Source organism: Rhipicephalus microplus, chromosome 8 (genome assembly GCF_043290135.1).
Source record: "Rhipicephalus microplus isolate Deutch F79 chromosome 8, USDA_Rmic, whole genome shotgun sequence".
Lineage (NCBI taxonomy): Eukaryota > Metazoa > Arthropoda > Arachnida > Ixodida > Ixodidae > Rhipicephalus > Rhipicephalus microplus.
The window spans coordinates 42931409-42957211 of record NC_134707.1 but is presented as its reverse complement, the minus strand read 5'-3'; the positions used below and the strand labels follow the sequence as shown (position 1 = coordinate 42957211).

Sequence of the window (25803 nt, the reverse complement as noted above, 5' to 3'; positions counted from 1 at the left end):
TACAGGGAGTGACTGCAGGCATCTTGTTGAGTGGCAGTCATGTGCTGCCTGCAGAAATATGCAGCACAACTGAGCTTCTGCTGTTGTTGTAAATATTATCTCGTGTTTCTCCTATGTTTGTCACTCTTGTTTCTATGTCAAGGCACAAACGTGAGTTGATGAACACCTTCAAAGGAGTAACACTTTTTTTCATACTGACATAATCATGAAAGTTTCGGTGTGAGATAAATTAGGAGTCTGCTTTTCTACATTTACATTCTTTTTTAAAGCTAATTTTCGCATTCAATAATTTAAAATCATCTAGTTGGTTAATACGAAAACACTGTGATGGTATAGGAACATTTGGCTCGGTGTTTCAGCTTTGAACTTTTTTGCTAGTCTTGAGAAGCAATATAAATATACATAGGTGTGAGTTTCAGTGAGTGCTTAAGTTGCATGAGTAGTCAGTTTAAATACTGATTCGATATTAGGTGTGTAGATCAACTTTGCATTACTTCAATTTCTTAGTGAACACTGAGCATGATGAAGTGACTTGGAACAGCCTGTATGAGAAGTAGCAGGTGAGAGAGTGACGAGGTCACGAGCTTGATTATCGTCATGAATTCCTAAAAAAAGAAATGGTATACATCTTGTCATTCAGCCCATTGGAATCACTTCCTTGGCCATAAACTTTGAGTGCAATACTTAATAGATTTGGACTCACAATTCAGAAACAAATGAACATTGTTTTTTTTTCGTTTGGTTGACAATAAAATGAGGTTGCAGTGAGACATCTTGTGCCTTGATACAAGGCACAAGATGTCGACGAGGTCATGCTGCAGTAACCTAAAGTGTTCGCATGAGAAATGAGCCTTTGGCTGAATTTCACCTTCAACCAGAACACTCACCTACTAAAGAACTTAATCTATTCTGACAGCTTTTGCTATTTCGATTCTGTTCAAGAGCTTTCAAGAATATTGTGAAGAGAACCATTGTTTTAGTGTCATATGAGAGCTTGCACCTTATTCTGCAATCAGTATCAGAGAGCTCGGTAGACACTAAGTATTTGACTTAGTGAGTCAACCCCATTCAAGTTGCGAGACGTTTGATGCAAAATTTTTTGGAGAAAGCAATCTGTCACTCAGTATTCACATCGCCATTTTTTACGAAATGTTTGAACCAGTATTCCTCATTCTGCAGAGAATGGATACACACATAAACCGAAAGGGTGAGTCACCAAAAAATTGCATTTTTACTTTGCGATGCGGGTAAAATAGCATATTGCACTATTGCATCATGATCTGGATTGCAATACTAGCTCCAAGTCGCTATATGTGACGTGTCAAGTGATGGTTAGTAGAGGTAGAGAAGGAAGAAGTCAGAAGAGAAAAAACATGACGTATGAGCCAGGCCACGTCTCCCATTCATCGTAGCGTCACACAAGTCGACAGGATGGAGACCTGCCTGCCCCTTCACCAGTCACTCATCATCGACGCAGTTCTACGCAAGACACCCTGACCACACATGGACAACCGTGCAAGCGCCTAGCATTACGCATTGACCAGCATCATGTCAGAAGCATCTACTGACCTTCCCATCCCCAAATACACCGGAGCAGCGGACGATGGACCCGTACAAGACTGGTTAAACCTGTTCGAACTCCACGCTACCGCTGCATCTTGGTCGGAACGGGAGATGGTTACGAACTTCAGCGACTACATCACCGGTGAGGCATTCAAATTTTACCTAATTCACATCTTCGAGAACGATGAGTCTTGGAAAAAGATCAAAGAAGAAATGATCATTCGTTTCAAAGAATACGATGAAGACCTGTTCATACCTCATCAGCGGAAGGCTTTTCAACTGACCCGTCACAGTTACGCGAAGTCTTCCCGCAGTAAGCCTATTTTCCAAATGAGATCTCAGAGAAAATATACCACCATTGTGCCATCATATGACTCTTCCGAAAAAACGTCACGCATTCGAACACCGACTGGTAACGTGCACGTTGCAACAGACAAGGTAAAACGTCCGTATACCGAAAGGAATCTAGAAAATTTCGCCAAAAAACTGAACCTAAACCCGCCTTTCCCAAGAGCAATGAAATCAGCATTTTCAACGTGTTCACTGCACCACAACACTTCAGCTTTTACAGAACCACCCAAATGTCTTGATGCATCGTGTCACACACAAGGCCCAAGCGGTTTCGAGCGTGCGACGGAATTCACGCGTGACGAGCTAGTGAATCCTCACAATACCGGCCCCTACCCTGACGTTCCGGACCAGGGTCGTTCGACAGACATTGTCAGCCTAACTACGCTGCAAAAAGAAAAACATACCCCATCAGAACCACCTGAAGCCATGTCTGTTGTGCTCTCATCGTCAAGTGACAACACACATGTGAGTCAAAGCACTGCAGCAATTTCGAATCCACCAACGACGGCGCATTGTCAACTGACAGAAGCATTTACAATCAAGGATGACTCACAACCATCTTGGGAGTGTTCTCATCAGCCTGTCACGCTGCTTTCCTGGCAGGACAAACCTAGCAGTACAGTGTCGACTACCGACAATCTACTGATCACATCACCATCTAAAGAAAAGCAGACTCATGTTCCTGAAAGAGGCCCATCTGACGAACTTTCACAAGAAGACGAGCAATTTCAACAAAGGCAACTCCACGAACTCGAAGAACTGCAACGGCTACTTGAACAAGAACAACGATCAAGTGAAACCTCCTCACGAGTACACTTGTGGCTGAAAGATCATCAGAGACAACATCAATTAAAGAAGCAAAGACGAAGTCGATGCCTAAGCCATCTTCGCAGAAAGCAACGTCGACAAAGTTTTCTGCACCAGTTCTCAACGCCGTGTCTGCGATTCAACAAACTGAGAGAAGACCACAGAAAGCTACAAAAGAGACGTGCAGCTACCATTTGTACAATGAAGGAACAAAGGCATCATACCATCAGCTTCGGTTCTCGCACATGCAGGCTGCAAGCACTCGTTCTGTCTCAGCCACGACACAGAAAGCAGCGTCTACGACGGAGAACTTCGTGCCTACGACATCCGACTCTCAAATGCTACAAGTACTTCGACACTTGTTCATTCATGACGAGATTCGCTGTGTCATCAGTAATTTCTACGTTCAAGGCGTGCTTCAGTTGGCCAGAACGCAACAGTCAACCTCGCCCACCAGAGTTGTCATAAAATTCATCGGACTGGTCAATCGGCCTTGAAGATTTCGTGAGATTGTGAAACTCCGTCTGGACGTGAAACTGTGAATTTGGGCATTGTTTTGTTCATTCACTTCTTTAATTTGTTATAGTTTGTAACCAGTGCCATCTTTCGGGGGGAGGGGGAATCGTGTGACGTGTCAAGTGATGGTTAGTAGAGGTAGAGAAGGAAGAAGTCAGAAGAGAAAAAACATGGCGTATGAGCCAGGCCACGTCTCCCATTCATCGTAGCGTCACATATATATTCTCACGCATGTAAAAAACGAACATCATTTCATCAAATCTTTATTATAGGTGTACGAAACTGTGTCCCTTCAAATAATCCATGAAGCCAGCATCAGTTTCGGAGGCAGTTCAAAGTTGTTGTTTGCATCACGAGAAATTAGTTGAGGTGAAATAGCGATGAGCAGGCTGACGTACTGTATCAAAGTGAACAATTGGGCCAATTGGTGATACATTGATAGTTGGCGTCTCTCCTTGTCTTTTTCCCGTGCGTATTTTCTACCACGTAGTACTCTTAGATGACCTTCCTTCTTTGCGTTGGAGCGGAAATATGTGCTCTCAAGTGAAATACGGATATTATAAACCCTTAGGGAATTTAGCTCTCACACGCTATTAACAAAATATGTTATAAATTTGAAGAGTTTTAAAAGAAAAGTGAACAGAGATGTATTATAGCAGCTTCGTAGCGTGTTTCATATGTTGACCAGCATTCCTTTCATATTCAGGTTGCGGCGTGTCGGAACATACCGGACGGGTATTTAATGGCAAGATCATAGAGAGGCCACAGATTCCCTGGATAGTAAGTGCACATTTCCGAAAGGTCTCTTTCATTGTAAACTGACAGATTTCTCTTAAGCAAGCTAACGTAAGGGCTCGCATGTACACTGTGAAGGAGTATTGCTGAACTTTACCGAGTACAGCTCGAGAAGTATAAGCCTTAGTTTTGGGAAATAAGAACGGAGTGATATCACAGTGCAGACGTCTCGTAAAGTCTGTTTTTGCTCTCGATTGCTGCATATTGTTATGACAATCCGAGGTAGTGTTCTATAAATAACCGTTCCTGCAAAATATGGTCTTTGCGAGACTTTACTTTTTTATATGTAACGAGAAGATGCACGAAATATCGCTTTCGCAACTGTTCATCGCTGCGCTGCTAGCTGTTTTGCCTATATAAAAGCTGCCTATGCAGGAGACCTTAACTGACAATTTATCTTAAGAACGCTCCTTGAAGAAGCAGTGGTGTTATGAGGAATACCAGCATGCCCAGACGCACCAGAGTGCATTTCTCCTTTAAGCAAATGCCTCTGTCGATGATGGGTAAACTGAGCGAAACGCAGGTCGGTTGCGATGCCAGCAGAGCTTTTTGCCATCTTTTCTAAAGTGTTACCCCTTAAAACAGTTGGAACTGCTCTGAACGTTTTGATTTTGTTTGGTTGGATTTTGCAATGTACTGGCTAACGGGCGATTCTCTAGTAACTAACCCCTGTATTCACAAACGCTACTCGTTTCAACTTTCACCCTTCACTTGACAGAGTTGAGCGCTGCGCCACAGCTCGGCTCAAAAATGACGCTGTGCTACTCAAGAATTGCAGCAGATTATTGCTGATATGCAGTGACTTGCCATGCCTATAGACGGCGCTCCCATCGGCTTTCTCAAATGAAAGTGGAGCGTTGAGTGAAGGGATGTTCTAAAATAAGGGGGTAAGATGTGTCAGTGGCTGTTAATTTTGCTACATGTTATCTCTTTTTCATGCGGTTTGCAGAAGAAAATTTGCGAAGAACGACAATTTCTTGTCTCTCTTATCAATGACCTGCACGGAAAAATATAACTAGGCAGAAAACATTGCCGAAACATTCTTCATTGTTGCATGGACGCATGACGCTGGATGTGGGCGAATACGCATGCGTGAAAAGGTGCGGCATGCGAATTAAGATACCGTATTTCGTAGCAAGTCTGCGCGAATCGAAGTCACTTCCACAAGAATCACCCTTCGTAAACTGGCTAAGCTTTGATAATAAGAAATGACAGGTTCACGCAAATGTGGCCTAGTGATTCTAAGAGCTGCCTAATGTTGGCCCACTGTTGGTTAAGGTTCCCGAGTGCATGCTAATTTTGGCAAAATATGGCTGATTCGAGCTAGCGCTCGGTGAATGTCGGCGACCTGTCGAGTAGTATTGCTTACTGCTTGCTAGAGTTACTGATTGCGTAATAGCAGTGCATAACGTTGCCTAAAGCTTGTATAGTACTTCCTAAAACTGACAATCATCTATTGCCCCATAGTGTTGATAATACGTGCCCTCTATTGATAGTGGTGGTGAGTGCTGGCTAGTATGACTTGATGTTTGCTAACTGTCACGCATGGTTATCTTGTGCTTGATATTTTTGCATGTCTTTTATTGCTCCTCCTCTCTCTCTTTTTCACCCTCATGCCCCTCTCTCCCGCGTAGGGTAGCAAACTGCACTTAGTCTACTTAACCTCCCTGCCTTTATGATATTTTTTTTCTTCTCTTCTCTCTCATTGCTTGTTGCCTAGTGTTAAACAACGTCGTCTAACATTGGTGAGCCCACAGTTAACGTTGTCTAGTCGTGACGAACTCCAAGGAGTGTTTTATTATCCACGCTGATAACTTTAAAAGCATTACATACCTAGTACTGCAGCTACAACCTCTTGTGTACTGTTGTTCAAGCCTGTGCGAATGCAAACACGAACCTACTATAGTTCTTACGCTGCTAGTTTATGATCCTACACGCAGTAATCGCCCTTTAGATCTCTTCTTAAAAAACAACCCCGATATTGCCAAAACACATCTCCTAGAATCCATTACTTACCATAACGTAGTGAAGTGCTCTTTCGCACTTTTTCATGCTGACAAAACAAGCAGTAAAAAATGCATTCTTAACTACGTGCGAGCTGATAATGCGAAGATTAACCAAATGCTGCAAGCATTCTCAATCGGCTTCCAAGAAAACTTTGAGAACTATTCAACTATAGTCTTAGCTGTATCGTATTTCACAATAAATTAAAAGAGATAGAGAATTCCTGCGTGCAGAAACGTATAGTAAAAACACGTGACGATGATTCGTAGTTTACGCAAGTTGTAAAGAGATGTTTTGAATAAGAAAAAAAAAGGCCGCACAAGAAGGTGTCGCATTAAAACACCCCGTCTGACTGGCAAAACTAAAATACATGTCTGTGCTGACAGGAAAAGCTATCAATGACCCTGAAAATGAATACTTTGAATTCACGCTTCCTAACATATTGAAAAACAACCCTAAAACTTGGGAAGTCGCAAATTCAAAAAATAATTGCTTAGTGCTAATGCTTCGAGGTGATGATGGAATTGTATTATCAGTTGCTAAATGCGCAGAGGCTTTCAGCAATAATTTCGCATCAGTATTTACTAACGAATTACCTTCCGATAGCTCACCTAATCTCCCTCAACCTCATGTTGAACTTCCTGTTGCACTCACTATAGTTATAGCAAACGGCGTACAATGTGCAATGGAACGCCTCCCAGTTAAAACAAGCCCATGTCCCGAAGAAATTAGCGCTAAACTTCTAAAGCTAACCAAGCATCATTCAGACTACATACTTTCCCTGCTATCTCAGCAATCTATCTGCACAGGATGCACACTAGAAGACTGGAAATCAGCGTTCATAATACCTATAATAAGGTCAGGTGACAGTTTCCTTCCGGGCAGTTACAGGCCGATATTGTTAACTACAATTAGCTGCAAGTTACTGGAACACATAATCAACAAACATATCATAACATATCTATACAACAACAACCTACTTCTTATAAACGAGCTTGGCTTGCGCAAAAACCTGTCCTACCAAGCCCAACTTTTCAAAATAGTAACAGATCTTCATTCATTACTTCACTCATCACTGTACGTCGACGCAATCTTCATAGACTTTTCCAAGGCATTTGATCGCGTCCCTCACAACCGCTTGATTTTAATGGTACGCAATGTTCAGCTCGACCACAAAACAACAAAATCAATGGAACATTTTCCAACAAACCAAAAACTTTTTGTCAACTGCTTTTATAATGAACACGATATACGACTGTGTTTGTCATAGACAAAAGTGTCAGATATGCTCCACCGAAACGTTCTTCTGTACCTCATTGCAGACGACGTCTGGTAAACACACACCACTAAACTACTGTTCAATCTAGGAATAACCTTCAGGGCTGCTCGTAACGTCTAGTTTGACACGAAACTTCACACTTGTAGTATATGCTTACACCACTGAATGCGGCTGAGACAGATCCTCACTGGCTGCTCCACATAAATTATCTTCGACGTTATTATTTGAATATTTTGACAAGTGAAGTAAAACATCATTGTAGCTTTATGCTTGTTGCGATATTTTTAATAATGATCCACACTATGTCTTTCGTAGGCTTACGCTCGTAGCTATAGACATCATGCAATCTCTTACCATGATGAAGCTCTGTCGTTGCATATGGTATTGCGCATGTGCTGAAAGACTAGCATTATCTTTGGTATGGTTCGACATGCAATATTTTCATCATCATCATCATCATCATCATCATCATTTATTTTCTCTTAAGTGCCCCTGACGGGGTATCACTTAAGGGGGGGGGGGGGGGGTGAGTCGAACAAGGATACCCAAGGGCAATTTCAGATCGAGAACTTAAAGTAGGTTCAAATTCAAGAATAGGAAATACAGGGCAATAATAAAAAGAGAAATCGTTATATAACTAATAGCATGATTATAAAAAAATGAGAGAAAGGGAACTGTCTACACTGAAATTACGACGGTGTGGTTGTAAAACAAGTTTCTTGTAAGGTTTTAAACTTAACAGTATTTCGTTCGTTGGCTATTGCATCTGGAAGCCAATTTCAATCCTCAATTTTTAACGGGAGGAAAGATTTGTTAAAAGCCTTGGTTGAACCTTTTAAATTTTGGACACTCAAGGAATTGAAGAGATGGCGCGAAGTTCGAATTGGTGGGACAAGCAGGGAGCCATGGAAGTAAAAATAATTGAAATACAGTTTGTGAAATAAACAAAGGCGTGCTGTTTTTCGTCTAAAATCCACAGATGTGAGAGACAATGATGATTTTATAGCAGTAACACTTGTGCGGAAATTGTATTCGGAGGTTATAAAACGAGCCGCGCGATTTTGAATGACTTCAAGGGCGTCTATTAAATAAGATTGGTGTGGATTCCAAATTGGAGAGGCATACTCTAGTTTACTACAGATGTAGGTTTCGTAGGCGAGTTTACGAAATGAGGCCGGTGAGCAGGACAGGGATTTTCTAATGATTTGATTGATTGATATGTGGGGTTTAACGTCCCAAAGCCACTATATGATTATGAGAGACGCCGTAGTGGAGGACTCCGGAAATTTTGACCATCTGGGGTTCTTTAACGTGCACCGAAATCTGAGCACACGGGCCTACAACATTTCCGCCTCCATCGGAAATGCTGCTGCCGCAGCCGGGATTCGAGCCCGCTACCTACGGGTCAGCTGCCGAGTACCTTAGCCACTAGACCACCACGGCGGGGAGATCTTCTAATGAAACCTAATGTTTTGGATGCATCGGCAGTAAGCTGTGCGATATGGTCAGTCCATGTTAGTTTGCTGTTGATGAGAACACCCAGGTATGAGCACGATTCTGCTAGAGCGAGATGGTTAGACTGCAGGGAATAAGTAAAATTCAGGTTTGAACGCTTACAGGAAAGTTGCATAGATTTAAACTTAGAAATATTAGGTTGCATCATCCATAAAGAACACCAATTTTCAATTACATTTAAATCATTTTGGAGGGCAAGTTGATCAGAGCCATCACATATACGGCGGTAAACGACACAGTCGTCAGCAAAGAGAGGTATCAAAGATGTAACACTTGAGGGAAGGTCATTAATAAATATTAGAAAGTGCAGAGGGCCAAGGACGGAACCTTGAGGTACGCCAGATATTACATTTGTAGTCGAGGAACGGTGACCTCCGATGACTGTGTATTGGGATCGATTAGAGAGGAAGGCTTGTATTCGTGGCAGTATGAGCGCGTCTAGATTAAAGGAGGAAAGTTTAAGCATAAGTCTTTGATGAGGAACGCGATCGAATGCCTTAGAAAAATCGAGGAAGATGACATCTGTTTGAAATGAAGAGTCGAGGCTTAAGTGGAGGTCCGTTGTACACTAAAAATGTTGAGTTTCACAGGAAAACCCTGAGCGAAAGCAATGCTGATTTTTTGAAAAAAGAAGGAGTTGTTTTCAAGATCGGTTACCACGCTAGAATATAATATGTGCTCAAGCAGCTTACAAGGTATTGAAGTTAAAGAAATTGGAAGATAGTTTGAAGGAATGGACCGATTACCCGCTTTAGATATTGGAGGTATGGTGCTTAGCTTCCAGTCATGCGGAAGCGTACTGTCTTTTATCGTTTGCGTGAATATTATTTCTAATATTTTGCTGGAATACGTTAGCGTACCTTTAAGTATTTTAGCTGTGATTTTATCTGGTCCCCGGCCACAAGATATATATATTTTTGTTTTCAGTTAGTTTAGCAGTGTCCGAAGCACTAATGCTAATCGGAAGCATTTGGGAGAAATCTCGGAAGGGTAAATCGGGGCAAACAAAGTTATTTTCACGGGTGAAAATGGGCAGAAAAAATGTATTCATGGTGTCAGAGCGTTGGCCCTGCGGTACCTCTGAGCTGTCGGAATTTCTCAAAGATATTGTATGTGTGTGGCTGTGTTTCGGGGTTAGAAGATTCCAGAATTTACGGGGGTTAAAGCGTACAATGCTTAACATGTCATGGTGATAAAACTTTTCTTTAGAGCATCGCAGAAGACGTGTGTAATCATGAAGAGACTTGAAATATTTAGACCATTTCGCTTTAGTGGAGTGGCGTTTTGACTCTCGGAAGAGAGGCAAAACGCCACTCGTTACGAGAGACGTTACGAGCAGCCCTGACATTTATTCCTATATTGAGCAGTAGTTTAGTGGTGTGTGTTTACCAGGGTCATGTGAGTATACAGACCAAGGTTTTCTTTCGCAGTAGAAACTGTTAATGAAAGTAATTTTTAGAACTATCGGAGAATGCTCTCATTTTAATGTTTATTTATGTGGCATTTGAATGAATACGTTGTGCGTGTTCACTGAACTATGGTCCATGTACTGGATTTGAAGAATTGCGCATATAAAGCTTTTCCACCTGGTGACACGAGTTTCCAATTGTGAACGCCCACATTTTGTATTTCTAGGTTCAGATTGTTTCTCCTATACAAGGAACAAAGCATGGTGCCGCTTGTGGTGGAAGCATCATAACAAGCAATGTTGTGTTGACTGCAGCTCATTGTTTGACAGGGTGAGTAGGACTAGGAGTACATGCATGCGGTGTGTTCGACTGCGGTAGTTGGCGATATCCAACATTCCAAATGCAGACCTCGAGAACCACTATAGAAACACAGACCAATGACAGTTTCATTTTGTTATCACCCCTCTTAACATCGGCGTGGAGAACCAAGCATGATATGTGTATTCGGGTGTGGTAAACATCCACATACGACTGTCTCAAGGATACAAGCTATAGTCTCATTAGATGGACCGAATACGGTCGTGCAGATGTGCGAATGCCACAGAAGCAAAGCTTCTTTCATATTGCCACAGTGGTAATGTGAAGGCCGCAGCCTATATTAAACTTAATTGCAAGTAGTGAATCAATGACTACAAGTGAACAGCGCAGACCTTCAAGAAATTCAATGCTAGCTTACTATACGTATCGGTAATATTCAAGACAACCATATTATCACAACAGAAATTACGAATGTATGTCTGGCATTCAAGTAAGGAGGTAACTTATGGAAAGTTGTCCAACACAAACCTAAACTAAAAGCCAACAAGCAAGCCTTTCGTAACTGTACTTTTCTTTAAAGCTGATTCACGGTTGGCTTCACAAGTAAATGTTTGTTCTTTTCTATTAGCGAAAAGCCACAGGAGGCATATTTGTTACTAATGTTCAGGTACTAGTGTGCTGGTCAAGGATTGTGAACATTCCTTCATGTATGTTTGCCTGGCTCGTATAGTCATGCTGTCACATACGACTTTTTTATGGCCATAAAAAATGTGGACAATCAGCTGATTTTTGCGTCGCCATCGCCGCCATGTCCTAGATTGTATATGCACTTAGATACGCAAAAACCATAAAAATGAATCTGACAAGAATTCTATAGCATGATGCCGGCAATTCGAACCAGCAACTCCTTACTCCACAACCAGCTGCGCTAACCAACACAACCACTGGACATGTTTCTGGCGGTGATATTAACGGCTAGGTATTCATACGCTCCGTTTAGCACTCGTGGTACGCAGATGTCTGAACAGCTCGAGCGTATTTTCTTTCACCAGCTCTGGTAGATATTCTTTCATAATGAAAGCTGCCGCTTGAGACGTGCAAGAAAAAGTGACCCTCTTCTGTTCCATTCATGATTTAGATGAACAAAAAAAAAAAGATGCGGCATACAAGATGGCATACAAGAGGTCAGACGCAACTACGTGACAGCCGACAAAGGGGGGGGGGGGGTCATTTTACGTGCCACACCTTAGAAGAAGGAAAGCAAAAAATCAAACAGTGCCTGCTTCCGCATTCTGAATATTTTCAGCGCGTTCTTTATATGCACACACGTAACAGTTACGACGGTTGTTACGCCTTAACCAATTGCCTAACTAATGCTCACTTGATTGAGCGTACCCGAGAGCTAGGTTGAGACCAGATAACCGGTGGGATGACAATGTGTATCGTCAGCCACAAACGTGTTACGGAAACACACGGTCTCAGGTCATATAACTATACAGCTTCGTTCACAACCAATGGGGCCTACAGCTGACCGAAGAGAGGTCGTGTGCCCGTCGTGGTAACTTTATGCCCAATGGTAGGTGCCTACGGTGACGTTGCTTTGAACACTTTACCTTACCGGGATGACTGGGTGGTACACGTCAAAGTGCACATAACAACCTCTATTGATGTAGCACTAACTCCTTTCAATACTTCCACTAGGGCAGCATAGACTTAGCGTTCTGTGAGTGATCTTCCAGAGCTTCTACAGTAGCCTGCATCTTTGCTGCCGAAAGGCAGCCGAAAATTTACTTATTTCTGTGGCGTGTCCTCAAGGCGGTGTTTTGTGGAGTTCCGCCATTTTTCTACTCGCTTAATTACGGCGGTGCATTGCTCAGTAGCGCGAAATCCAAGTTGTACTCGATGTACTAAGCGATTTGGTTGGTATCGCATTAATTTCTTCACCCTTGAGGCCAAACTGACTTTGTTTGTGTTGGATGTGGCCGTACATAAGCCGACTTCTCCTGTTGCGGCTTGATGAAATGCTTGCTGGTAACGTCAATGAGATGGCGTGGACTTAATCTTTTGGCATCGAAACCGAGTGCTCGCTGTAGTCTTTGATCGATCTCTTTAAGCACCTGTCTCTGTTTTTATGTCTCTTAAATCGATTTCGTTAAAGAGGTCGTTTCGCAGAAATACTGGCATCAGTCTCTTCAGATCTGACAGTGGTTTCCAGAAAAAAAAATTATTTATTTACTGGATACATCCGTTGCCTTGAAGGCATTATCGCAGGGGAGACATAATTATTATCTCAATCTGCATATTTTGCATTGACAAACAAAAAAGCCATTGAAACAAGATCATTACCAAGGTAAACAATAGGCTAGCCAGTCGAAAACTAACAAAATGTTAAAAGAAAAAAAACTAGGACTATATATACAGAATTGTAAAAACAATTGGGAATAAACATTAGGATTATATTATAAAGAAACAGAGTTTTCCGGCAACACGTTCCAATCTCGTACAGTTTGTGGGAAATGAAGATTTGGAAAAATGTTTTGTGTGTCAAATATACGCACGTATTCTCTTGAAGTGGTCATGCCTAGCCGAAACATAGGAAGGTTCTGAGAGGTAGGTGCGAATGTTATTGCCTGTTTGAATATAAAAAATACAGTCTAAAGATATGAGCCTCCAGTTTTTTCTTCTAGCTGCTAACGTTTCGCCACCCAGTAATGTTTTTTAGATCAGCAAGCAATTGAAAAGAAGCGCAGTTACTGAAGTCAAATCGTGCAACCTAACTTTTAAGCTTCTGCTCGTATCCGCACCACAGAGCCAGGATATGGTTCAAACTGATCCGATATATTTCTCTATATAAACGTGATGTAGTGCAAGGTCTTTTCCTAACACGTCTTATATTGCGTGGAAGAAGAGTAGAATAGCGCTAGGCGCTGAAAGATGTCAATTGAACAAGTACGTGTTTTAAAGGAACCCCCATTAATAAAAGTGCCCGAAAATTTTTCGTTATCATCAGCAACAAAAGCATCAACAAAGTGAACAACGGCGTATAGATTCGCATGTTGACCTGTAGATGCGCAGTGGGCCCTTCGCTGAGTTTTGAGATGATTATTTATGGTATAGAGGGCACCTAAAAATCACGAATGCAGTATGCATAATTGATTCAATTGACCTTGCTTACGGTGTTCGTTACTTATGCATCCCTCGTCAATTCAGTGCATGTCTAGAATATGTAACGTTAGTGAGCCGCATTCATAGGCGGAGGGTAGAGTGCGGAAAACTGCGTCTTGTTGTTGTTTAAAGCTGCACGCAATCTTTTTTGTTTTTTTACGAGAGGGCAGCTCACCTTTAAACGCCGAGATGCCACCTAAGGCTTGGTACCATGTATGCCGGGAAGAGGCACTTGTTAAAAAAAAACAAAAAAATAGTGAACCACGCTCACAGTCAAACCTTATTATTAACATTTCATGAAACTTTAAGTACACTTTGAGAAATTTCGCTCGGCGCAGGTCACCGATAAATGAAGTTCACATCTACTACAACTCGACGAAAACAAAAAGTGGTCCCATCAACTATGGGGAAAGCGTCTACGTTCACCCAAGCTTCAACAAGAAGACTGCCATCAAATATGACATAGCGCTTGTGAAGGTAAGCTATCTTGTTGTCTATTAATGGGTGTTGGGAAAATCTAAAGCTCTATAAGTACTGCTATAGGTTTATTTGAAACAAAGGCCTGTAAATCAATAAACGAATGCAAGACTGAAGAGTAATACATGAAATTTCTTCACGTGCATGGTCCCAGACTAACGTGGACTTGTGAAAAGAAAACAACACACACACGCGCTGGCGTCGTCATCATTATTGTAGTCAGCTTGACTACGCCCACTGATTGGGTAAAGGCCTCTCCTATGCTCCGCCAAACAACCCGGTCTTCTGATTTCTGCTGCCACGTTATACCTGCAAAGTTCTTAAGCTGATCAATCCACATAAATTTCTGTCTTTTCTTCGAGCATTCGCCTTCTTTAGGAATTCAGTCAGGTACTCAAAATGACTAGTGGTTATCCTGCCTACGTGTCCGCCCCATGTCCATTTCTTCTTCCTGATTTGACACACACACACACACACACACGCACGCATATATATATATATATATATATATATATATATATATATATATATATACATTATTTGTCTCTGTGTGTGTGTGTTGATAAAAACCAAGAAGTCTCTGTTTTCATCAGCTTCATTCAACACATTGAAATCGTTTGTTCAAAGTCTCATGCTCAAATAACTTCAGTTACTTATAAGTGCAAATGAAGCGCATCACAACGGCCACGGCACGACGAGACTTTTTCTCCTTCTGTTTGCTACACAGCACCATCTCGCGCTATCGTCTCCACACCAGCGGCAGTCACTGGGCACGGCCTTATGTTTTGTATTGACACACGATACGGTCTTGGCTCTGTGGGATTCCGTCGACGAGGTTTTCCACACCATTCCAGGGGAGATTTTAAAACATCCAACTACTAAAAAGTGTTCACCTGACTGCACTGCTGACGCTGAAATTGCTCTAATTAGCCAAAGCGCAGCGCGTGAAAGTAGAGTGTCTGGGGAATCATTGGCTTCCACGTTTAGAGCACGCTTACGTACCAAGCAGTTCGCAAGCAGCAGAAGAGACAGCGCTTGCCCGGGTGCATGCTTGCGTAATGAGCTTGAAGACGGAGGGTGTTTTAATTGAGCAGCCGGTTGCATGCCTCCAATCACTCTATCTTTTCCTTCCCAAGTAGATGAAGTGAAGAGAGGTTGTGGTTACCCACAATCCCACTTGAAGGCGCGGCAAGCAGTCGCTGGAGCATGCAGGATACGCGGTTGCGTGTTCCCTTTTAGAAATATTGCTACAGTACGTAGGAGAAACACCGTTGGTACAAGTGGAAGCTGCACAACCTGGCCGATCATGCCGACAAGCCATCACACGCTAACGCAAGGAGAAAGGAAGGCCACCTAAACGCGTCATGAGCAACTCGAACCACCACGTGGCTGTGAAAGAGTATGAAAACGTTTCTTCTCGGCGCTCCTGAGTGTCGTGAAGCAGTACTTCACTGTATCGTTACAACACGGCAACGTCACCCCAGCCGACCAAAGCATTCTGTCACAAGAATAAGGCTCAAGATATAAAACGCGAGTTTTTTTTTTTTTTGAAGCACCGTGCATGTTCTTCAGGTGGGCAGCGGGTAGAGCGCTCATTACCCGTTTTCATGGACTGAGAGGTCATGCGGTCAACTCCTGTGTCATTGGCGTCTACGGTAGTTTTCTTCAATTTTTCTATGTCGTATCGTTGTGCCCCTTCTTCCAGCATAATGCCAATCATGGAAATGACGTAAGTTTGGGTAGGCACCAATATGAAAAAAAATAAAAACGATGAAAAAGAGCAGCTGGGAAAGAGCGTTAACATGCATTAGCGGTAGCATGTATCTCGGTGATGTATGTTTTTGCTTCTATATAGTGTGACCCAATGAACTGCGAGAAACTGAAAATAGTTAAACGTCTACATAGTATAGCGAATCAATCAAATAAAATGACTGAGCGCAGATTGGTCGTCAAGAGCAATGCTAACAAAGGAAAGTGAAAATGACGCTGTCCGAAAGTGGAGAACGTACCAAGAGCTGAGCATTCACGGTGCAGATGAGAGCGGTAGGTGCCTACAACAACAAAAAAAAACGCGAATGTAGCACCACTGGTAAACCTTAGTTACTTTCACTATGCGTGTATAAAATGCTTCTTACATGAGATAAAGCTCTGGCGGCACACAGTACCACTCGTAATGCAACAATTGACAGAGGTGATTTTTTTAAAGCTCGAGGTGATCTTGCATGCCGCGGTGTAACTGCGCCTTCTAGTGTAATATGTATTTGTGTTGCATTGTCTCTTATCTATGCTTAGCCTGATTATGAAAACTCGGTATTCTTGTTGCAGGTTCGGGAATATTTTAAGTTTGATAGATTCGTTCGACCGGTTTGTCTCACCAGGCGTAACATAAATCTGGGACAGACACCACTTCTGTCCGGTGGCTGGGGACTCATTGATGACCGTAAGTTATGTGTCTTTGATTACCTGACAATTTAGAGGTATTAGATTGTGGCCTTCTTAAATGCAAGAAAACATGTTCTTTCGCATTATTTCACAGTATTCCCAATTTTTTATTGATAAGCGAGTTATGCCTAATAAAAATTGGGCCGAATCTACATGCTACACTATAAATGTTGTCGAAAGACGATAGTCTCGCGTCTGGACAGAGTGAACAAAACGCTTATTTGATGTTCTGCGCAAGAAAATCGATGAATGGTATTCTGAAGGCGCTGCGTCAGAGTGCCTCGAGCGTGTAACGAAAGCGAACAAGCGCATCTAGGCACGTTAGGCACAAGCGCCATCTGGCTGTAATCTGCGAAAACGAAGGCGTGCGCTGCTGCGGAGAAAGATGCGCGCCAGTAACGGAGGTGATAAGGTGTAGAATGCAAAGTGACCGGCAGGTGCCACCACCATGCCATCGTAGCAAAGCGTTGGAAGTACCTTCTTGAGCATCGCGTTGCACTGTCAGCGCAGCGCGTCAAACGCTACAGTCCTTGTAGTTATTTGTGCGTGCCTCTTCTTGTATAAAGGCAGACATACAAAACTTGGACATGTTTTTAAGGCGCCTAAGATATGCGCAATATTTGCTTTTTTAATTGACAATTGCACAACAATGAACGCTAAACCTTGAGCAATATAGGTGGGCGTTGCAGATGGGGTTGTCCGTTTGGTGCCGTTTGAGGTATCGTTAAGGTGGATAAACAGAAAAATGTACAGACAGACAGACCAAAATTTTTTTGTCGAAGGTACCCAAGAAAGACTATCATCTTTAAAACAAAAACACAATCAACGTCATTCGCGGTGATATCTGCAGCACATCCTCTCCAAGATGATCCTTCAACAGCACGTTTCTTTCGCTTCGCTTGCCACCCAACCCTTGGGTATATGTGTTTTCCTGAAATAATGATGGTCATCACCGACTCCTTTTCGTATGGACATGTTCTGTGGCACATTTTATCTATATTGCATTCTTATCTAATTCTTGTGATGTGTTTATAAGCTATACTTATTGAAACGATTTTCTACCGCTTCTTCAATCTGGAAGCCTCCTTACAGTTACCCGTTGTCAACCATCACATCATCGCTGACAGATGGGTTTCCTGAAGGGTGAGCTCGTACATGATACTGCCGTGAGAAGTGCAAAAGCGGGACTCAAACGGACGAAAATACAACACAGCGCTTGTGTTGATTTCGCGCTGTTCACTTCAGTACAATGGCTTAGTACTCTCTGGCGACAACTGGCCCTCGCGCCAGCAAACATCACATTCGCGTAATCATCATGCATGCTGTGCTCACATGTATAAATGGTAATTTCCCTTCTTCGTACTCGCAGGAAATCCTCCCACGTTTGCGGAAAACCTGCTGTACACCATGGTTCGAGCTAAGTCAGCATCGAAGTGCAAGAAAATTCTGAAAAACTTCCATGGGGCGGGTGTTGGTGGAGTGGATGACAAGCTTATGACATGTTTAGAAGGGTACAAGGGAACTCTTTGCGGAGTAAGAAGTGGTTCTTCGCACAAATAGCACATCGTACGCCGAAAGGTGACTCAAGTTAATGCATGGAAAGAGATAGAGGGCGGATGTTATCTTGAGAGTAAAGCAGATAGGTCGGCCTGAATAAATTTTCTTAACTGCTTCTCTAGCGTTAGGTAAGGTTGGTTGGTTGGTTGTTCCTCAGAGTCCTGGTGCAACCCACCAGGACTCTTAGGAAGGCAATGAAACGGACGGTGCCGCATTTGTGAGGTGGAGTTGTTTTACCAGCCGGATTATTTAGATAACGATGTTTAAACAAAGAACCAATTGGTAAACGATAGATTAGAAATAAACTAGAGGTAATACAAAGAACAAACAGGCTAATATGATTTGAACTAATGTCAATTTATGCCTCAGCTTAACATTCTAATCATTTTGTCGCGTTTAGACAATAGCATACGGCCTCGCAAACATTCCTGTGGCTACATCCTTTGTCAGTTGCTCCAAAAGAGAGGATCACCGGAAGGGATAAATTTAGAGCCAACCTACGGATAGGTTCTTCTAACAGTCTCTTGTTTTGCTTTGTGTATAACCTGCATGTTAAGAGGAAATGGTGAAGGGATTCACTCTCGTTGCAGTGGAGGCATAGGGGAGTCTGTGCCAGACCAGACCTGCGTAGATAAATGTTCAGGAAGGGGGGGGGGGGGGAGACTCGGCATCTTAGTCTCGTAATTGATATATCCGCCGTTCTAGAGGAGCACCATCGATTTTTCCAAGGGTACTTAAGATGGGAAAAATCCGATGTTGCCAAGCGAGATTTTTCAAACTGATCTGACATGAAAGGTTTTTCAAAGCGTGCAAAATGGGGTTTCAATGCATCGTCGACTTCATCCTCATCGTCAATCTTTTGAGGAACTTATTGCGCATGTGGTGGTAATGAGCACCGCTGAATACTTCTAAACCAACTTGTCCAAGGAACTCTTTTACTAGATTATGGTTGCTCTGCAAGTAGACAATTCAGTGGGTACTTGTGACACTCGGTAGCAGCAGAATGCAGCCCGCTTGTTCAAAGACGTTTGTAATTGTATTAGGGCAACTTCAAGGCTTAGCCAACTGTGGTTAAAGATCAGGTGATATCTGGCCCGCAAATTCTTTTGAACATCAACTGTTTTTTCTCTTGAGTCACACGCCACATTTCAAGCCTTTGACCCTGACAAAGAAAGAGACTATTTCGCTACCAATGTGGCATCTGTGAACAATAGTCGCCAGAATCACAAAATAGTAATGGAACACAATTGCTATGAGGACAATATTAGGAAAGAAAAGTGCGGGCATTTAGAGCTAAGCAAGGCACCTACTTTCGTATCTACCAGCATATGTAATTCATTTCAGCGCCCCCTGTTCATGTATTATTGGTATATATCTTGCTCGAACACTGATATCTGTGCGGACGTTGCCTTCTGCGTCAGATTTGCTATCAACGCAATCAGAACCATCGAAAAGTGAAGACATTGCCCACTTTGACTCGGAGTTAAGCAGTTTCTCCAGTATTGCTAACTGTTTTATCAGTTTTTATTGTTTATTTGATTAGATGAGACGACAAATTGCGCAGTGTGAAACTGACTACTGTATTTGTGAATCCACAGCACCAACTTTGTGACTAATGCATTGAAGCGTGTCTTTTTTTTTGATAATACACTCAAATAGCCTTGGTTAATTTATGGCATTTTCCTTGCTACTGAAGCCCCCGCGTGAGCTGCCTTTCATACCTCATTGGTTCCGCCGAACCCATTCTGAAACCTGAGATGAGTAGACCATTGTTACGCGAACCATATCAAATGCATAGGGTGATGCAATGGCATGGTTCTGTAAAATGAAAAAAAAAGCAGTTTACCAGAATAGCGCAAGAACAAATGAAAAATAAAAAATAATATATAGGCCAATGTATGGCAGCCCCGTTCACACGTAACCACTAAAGTGTGGCGAAGCGTACAATGCGACAAAGAGATGCAGGCTTTCTGCCGCAGAGGCCACCCCTACAACGCATGCGCGACCCTCGCGCTCCTCTCCTACGCTTCCCCTTTCTCTTTCGAGTCGCCAGCAAAGGGAACGCGAAGCCTTCTCAGCAGCGCCACGTCCACGCCTCCACGGTCCCCTTGACCGGGATGCTGTGAATTTGGCGGGATGGGAAGAGGGGCTTGATTATTTGTTACTTTTCAGTACAGTAGTCTCCTAACGAAACAGGTTTTTGGTTAGTTTTTGATACGGCCTCATCAAAAAAATTGCCCGCAGCTTCCCTCGGGGGAACACTGAGGAGGATGCGGACCATATAATTGGTTAACGGGGTGTTAAAGTGCGACTTACTTGGGTCGATGGCTAAATTGGTTAACGTGGTTGTGAAATGGGGTGTTAAATTGCGACTTACTTGGGTCGATGGCTAAATTGGTTAACGTGGTTCTAGGAGGGGGTGTTAAATGAGTGAACACGTACACACGTATGCGAAAGGGCGGCGCTGGTCGAAGGGACGTCGATCATTGTGTTTGTGGATTCGTTGGAATTCATTTCACCGCGACCTTGGACGTCGACGCGCCGTACAAACCAACCGACGAGCGGCAACTGAGCGAGCGAGCGCCGACCTTGAGTATATATACAGCACGACGGCGCATGCACTGTCAGCTGTTGAATGTTCTCGAAGCGCGACGCCACATGCGCGTCCACTGGAGAATCAGGAGAATTGTAGATGTCGAACGCGGTGTGTAGAGGAGGAAGGGTGCACAGATGGTGGAGGAGTGAAGCGCGCGCGGTGTGTAGAGGAGGAAGGGATGCTCAGATGGTGGAAGAGTGGGCGACGGCGCGACGGCGCATGCGCGCGCGTCAGCTGTCGAATGTTCGAGAAGCGGTGCGGACGGCGCGGACGGCGCGGACGGCGCACTACAAGGCGCGAGTATAAGATGCTTCCGCATCTAAAATGTTTAGCGCTACAAATCCTTCACACGCCCCGCCATGGTGGTCTAGTGGCTAAGGTACTCGGCTGCTGACCCGCACGTCGCGGGTTCGAATCCCGGCTGCGGCGGCTGCATTTCCGATGGAGGCGTAAATGCTGTGGGCCCATGTGCTCAGATTTGGGTGCACGTTAAAGAACCCCAGGTGGTCAAAATTTCCGGAGCCCTCCACTACGGCGTCTCTCATAATCATATGGTGGTTTTGGGACGTTAAACCCCACATATCGAAACAAGTCCTTCACAATTACGCATTGCAATTCAAAATGCATGCCTGTCATTTCAATAAAGTACCTAGAGTCTGCGCCCAGCCAGTGATAATCTTTTTCTATGCTATCCTTGTTAAATACAGAGCCACAAAATTTTAAATAAGGTAACCAACTGTAATCATCCTACCAGCGTAGACTTCACATTACAAATCAGCTTGGGACCTCACGGACGCTTTGTCGTGTCTATATGTACCACCCTATGATAACGGTATTCGAAGAAACCAAAACACCTTTATCGTAGGGTGTTAGTTACAGTCACGGAAAGCATCCTTAAGTGAGCAAGCTTGTTTACAGTGCACTATCATGAATACGAGGGGTAGGATGCCCAGGATAACAGTGAAGGGCGTCTTAAATTGTTTAGACGTTCAGGCTCTTTTTTTTGCTTCTCTGCAGAGTGATTCTGGAGGACCGATAACATTGCGACGCAAAGGACATTCCATGCAAGTTGGCGTCCTCAGCCTTGGGTCAACTTGCAACAATCACACTAAATTACTAATTGTTATTCGGGTTGCCAAGTTTGTCCGGTGGATTGAAGTAGCGCTCCACCATCCTCAACGCTGGCGAGTCCTTACAGGTGGCAAGGACGGTTCGGGCGACCAGAAATGTAACTGTTGCTTGATTATCAAATAATCTACAATAAATCGGGTAACATACCACGTTCGGCGTGTCGTATATGGTTTATTGCGTCGGAGCGCTGCATTGTGACGAAAGGTGTCCTATCGATAAGATGACAAGCTTTCGTAGCTTACTGTTCAAACATTAGTGAGGTTTATAGGAATTCTGATTTCTCAAATGCGCTGAAAGATATACACGCATAAACGAAAACCATCTATGATATACTTCGTTTTAAGATTAGCGATGATTTGCCATTCAGAAACACAAGTGTTGTAGTCCTGAACGTTCACTTTTATTTTGTCTGAATATCGGCTTTAAAAATTCGTCGTTGCAAAAGAAACAAGAAAAGACATCCGGCTCTAAATTAAGATAAATGGCTGCGTGTTTGCGTGCTTTACTGAAAAACTCTTCGAAAGATGATAGGCTTCTGTATGGAGGCGCTGCTTGAGATATAAACGCCATCTGGCAGTAAGGTTGGGCACTAGGAGCCTGACAGAGGCAGGTTCACTGGCAGGGGGCAGAACCATGTTGTTGAGAAGCGGTTCTTCGGGTATGGCGTCGCATTTTAAGCGCAGTGTTAAAATCACTAGCGTCATCGCGACGGTCACATCACTAAAGTTCGGGCAGTTGAGTAGAGTTGGAAGCGAACCAAGCTGTCTGGTTATCTTGACTCGAGACAGTGTCTTTCGGTCCCGTGAGTGGGCCGAGAATAAACATCGTCATCCGACCGGTTAGCAGATCCCTACCTGCCTTGCGGGCGCGCTCGATCACGCACCCATCAGTTAGCCTATAAATGACCAATGCGGTACCACCACCTGGCCGGGTCATGTGCAGTGCGTCGGTCTCGCAATCATGGCTCTGGTTGCGTGTTTAGGAGTAATAATACTATATGGCATCTTCCTGCATCGGTCACTCGTGAAAACTTCGTCTTGTGCGAGGCTGTGGCTCGACGAACTTTTCACATATGCATCTAAGTTGACTATACAGCAAAGCCGTGTCAGTTGGCCCCGTGCCGTTTACCTCAGTGGCGTTACACTGGTCACAATCACTGAATGAGAGTTTAGCTCAGCGAAAAACATGGAGAGCTATGCCACGCCGAAAGAGGCCCGGTAGAAAGAGATAACAGGCCGCCAAGTCATTAAATTTTATACAGCGCAGCCTGAGACATGCGCCGGCATATCTAAAGGGGTGGTGCCACCATTTTGGAGGCTATCGCAAGCCTGCTGTGGGTTTCCCTTCTATGCAAGGACGCTCAACAAGAAAGGTTGGACAAAACAAACGCGTGGAGTATATTTTAATTAATTTTTAAAAGTGTTGCTGAATGCCCACTCGCACGATCTAGACCAATCGCTTACGCAGCAACACTGACGTTTAAGAATAGGAGAAGCAACAGCAGTTGTCGTGACGTCACACCAGATCTATAGTGATGCGTGTGATGGCGTCCCTTTCAGAGAAACTGTGTGCATTCGTCAAGGATACTGGGTGCTTTAGAAGAGACACTCGGCGCATCCTTGTCTGTCAGAGACACTGCGTTTGTGCAACATCGGGGCTGCTCTAAGCTCCTTCAGCGTATCGGCGTCTATAGAAGGCCGGCGCATCTACTGTCGGTTAGCTTTCTCGTCCACGTTGTGTACATACGTTGTAAATATAAACGCGTTGTTTCCTTGTGGCTGCCTTTGGCCTTGCAATTGCCTGGATGCTACTGTAGCTGCCCATGGCGATGGTCAGTGCGTTTGGTTTGCTGGCGCTTGTGTGGCGCGTGCGTGTGAGAGCAGACGAAACTCAGCACGATGCGCGTCACAGCTTTGTATGGTCACATTACCAAGCCACTCATGCATCGACGTCACTGTTCAACTCGGCGCTGCGAAACTGAAAGAGAGAATGGTCCACAAAAGTACAGCAACATAGACTATTTAGCGAAAATACAGGAACCTTGGTGCATGTATTCTGTTTCATGGAGCTGAAGGAAACGCTTACAGCAATGAGCATGCATTCCTAAAATTTGGTGTCACCACTCCTTTAAAATCAATGACGTATTCAACATACATTCGACCCATGCTTAATACGCTTGTGCCGTGTGGAACCCCTGGCGAAGTACCTTAAGTGACAAACTTGAAACAATACAAAATAGAGCTACACGGTTTGTTCTAAGTCGGTACTCCAGAAATGACAGTTGCATTATTATAAAAAAAGTTAGGATGGCAGCTTCTCTCGTAGCGTCGAAAGGAACTGCGGTTAAAGCTCTTAATTCTACCAAATATTTCATGGTAAAACCAGCTTTTGAAAAGAAAATTGTCTTCACAGTCCTTATTATATTTCTTCACGAAATGATCATTGTTTCAAAAATCTAGAGTACCGGACCATATCTTATTCGTATGCTTATTCATTTTTGCTCGTTGCATTAGAGAATGGAATCGCTTATCTAATGAACAAGTGTGCTGTATGGATGAAGCTGTGTTTTTCTCAACATTGTAACCCCCCTTCTGCAGCGCCTTAGGGCTAAGCGGTGTAATCATTAAAAGGGAAATAAAAAAACAAGGTACCTGACATATAGGAGAAAGAGCAAGGCTCAGCCCGAATGTGGTAGGAAAGTGGCGTGCCGTGCGATTTCAGCCGGAAAGGGTCAAACCCTGACGCCCTTTAGCAACTTACTGAAATACGGTACGCAAATGCGGTAAGGCAGTACGGTAGCACTTCTCCTTTGCAGTGACAGTGCGTCCCGAATGATAGGTGGTTCTAGGTTCAAAATGATTAAGCTGCCAGGCCACAATTCTGACAGGCCGCAACGAAACGCGATACGCAGAATAATTTTTGAAAAAGCTTTTGTGTTCTATGCTATCACTAATAAATGGTCAGCGACCGCAAGAAACAGCGCGGTTATACTATACCGTATTTGCCTCCTGTATTTCTGTAACGTGCAAATAGAAATATACTATGTATCGCCGATTGGCCCTCGGCGAGGCTCGATGGAAAGGCCTTCACCGAAAGACCGGGAACGACGCTCGACTAAGAATGGCCAGAAGAAAAAATAAGTGCGAAAAGCAGGTAAGCGACGCCCGAAAAGTGCCTTTACTGCCAACTAAATGCGATCGAACAGAGATGGGCCGGCTCCACTGATCACTGCTTCTGCTCCGTTCGTCACCGATCGCGCGCATTTAGTCGCGGGAAATACATTCAATGCGTGGCCGATACCTTTAATTGGGGCTTGATACGTGAAACGATGACGACGCCGACGGCAGAAACACGTCAGGGTGTCATCGTAAGTGTTACATCAATAACGAGACCAGACAATTGAATACATGAATACAGCCCATGCCTTGTGTAAAGACATCGACGGTACAAAAAAAAAAAGAGTTCCTACTTTCCTTCGAAATTCTCCATCGTAGAATTGTCCGGTGATATACAGCATCGCTGATGACTTTCTCAGTGTGAAATTGCTCATAAGTTATTTATTCAAGGGTCTGCAGCCAGAATACGCGTCAATACTAAAGTGATCAACTGTATGAGCCGCCTAATTACTGGGTATCACAAGCAGTGCTCCATACTTTCGTTTAAGTTCTAAAAACTCTAATAAACACTCACCGAGAAAAATTTCACCAATTCCTGTTTATACAATAAGCTCAGATTTTAAAGGACGTTTTAAACGTTCAACGGGCATTTTCAAAACGGACAGTCGTCAAAAGAAAAAAGCGCACCACTTACAGCGGAAGCAACGATGTGAAGTATGCTACCGTCTATACAACAAGTTCTATGGATTTTTTTTCAACCAA

General features: G+C 43.5%; 1 protein-coding gene across 1 annotated transcript; it reads left to right on the top strand.

Annotated features, from left to right (window-relative positions):
* On the top strand, positions 1 to 22077 carry LOC119165366 (trypsin, alkaline A). The gene is made up of 8 exons (XM_037417545.2): positions 1 to 150; positions 1180 to 1207; positions 3944 to 4017; positions 10466 to 10569; positions 14061 to 14199; positions 16525 to 16639; positions 18011 to 18174; positions 21812 to 22077. The coding sequence occupies exons 1-8, from the start codon at positions 40 to 42 to the stop codon at positions 22046 to 22048; spliced, it is 972 nt and encodes a 323-aa protein (XP_037273442.2). The 5' UTR covers positions 1 to 39; the 3' UTR covers positions 22049 to 22077.
* Positions 22078 to 25803: the final 3726 nt, after the last annotated feature.

Bases quoted from the DNA above. Each gene is read 5' to 3' on its own strand.
- LOC119165366 (XM_037417545.2), top strand. From the start codon at position 40: ATGTGCTGCCTGCAGAAATATGCAGCACAACTGAGCTTCTGCTGTTGT. The intron at 10,570-14,060 runs GTGAGTAGGACT...CGCTCGGCGCAG, and splicing joins GCAGCTCATTGTTTGACAGG to GTCACCGATAAATGAAGTTC. The intron at 14,200-16,524 runs GTAAGCTATCTT...TTCTTGTTGCAG, and splicing joins ATGACATAGCGCTTGTGAAG to GTTCGGGAATATTTTAAGTT.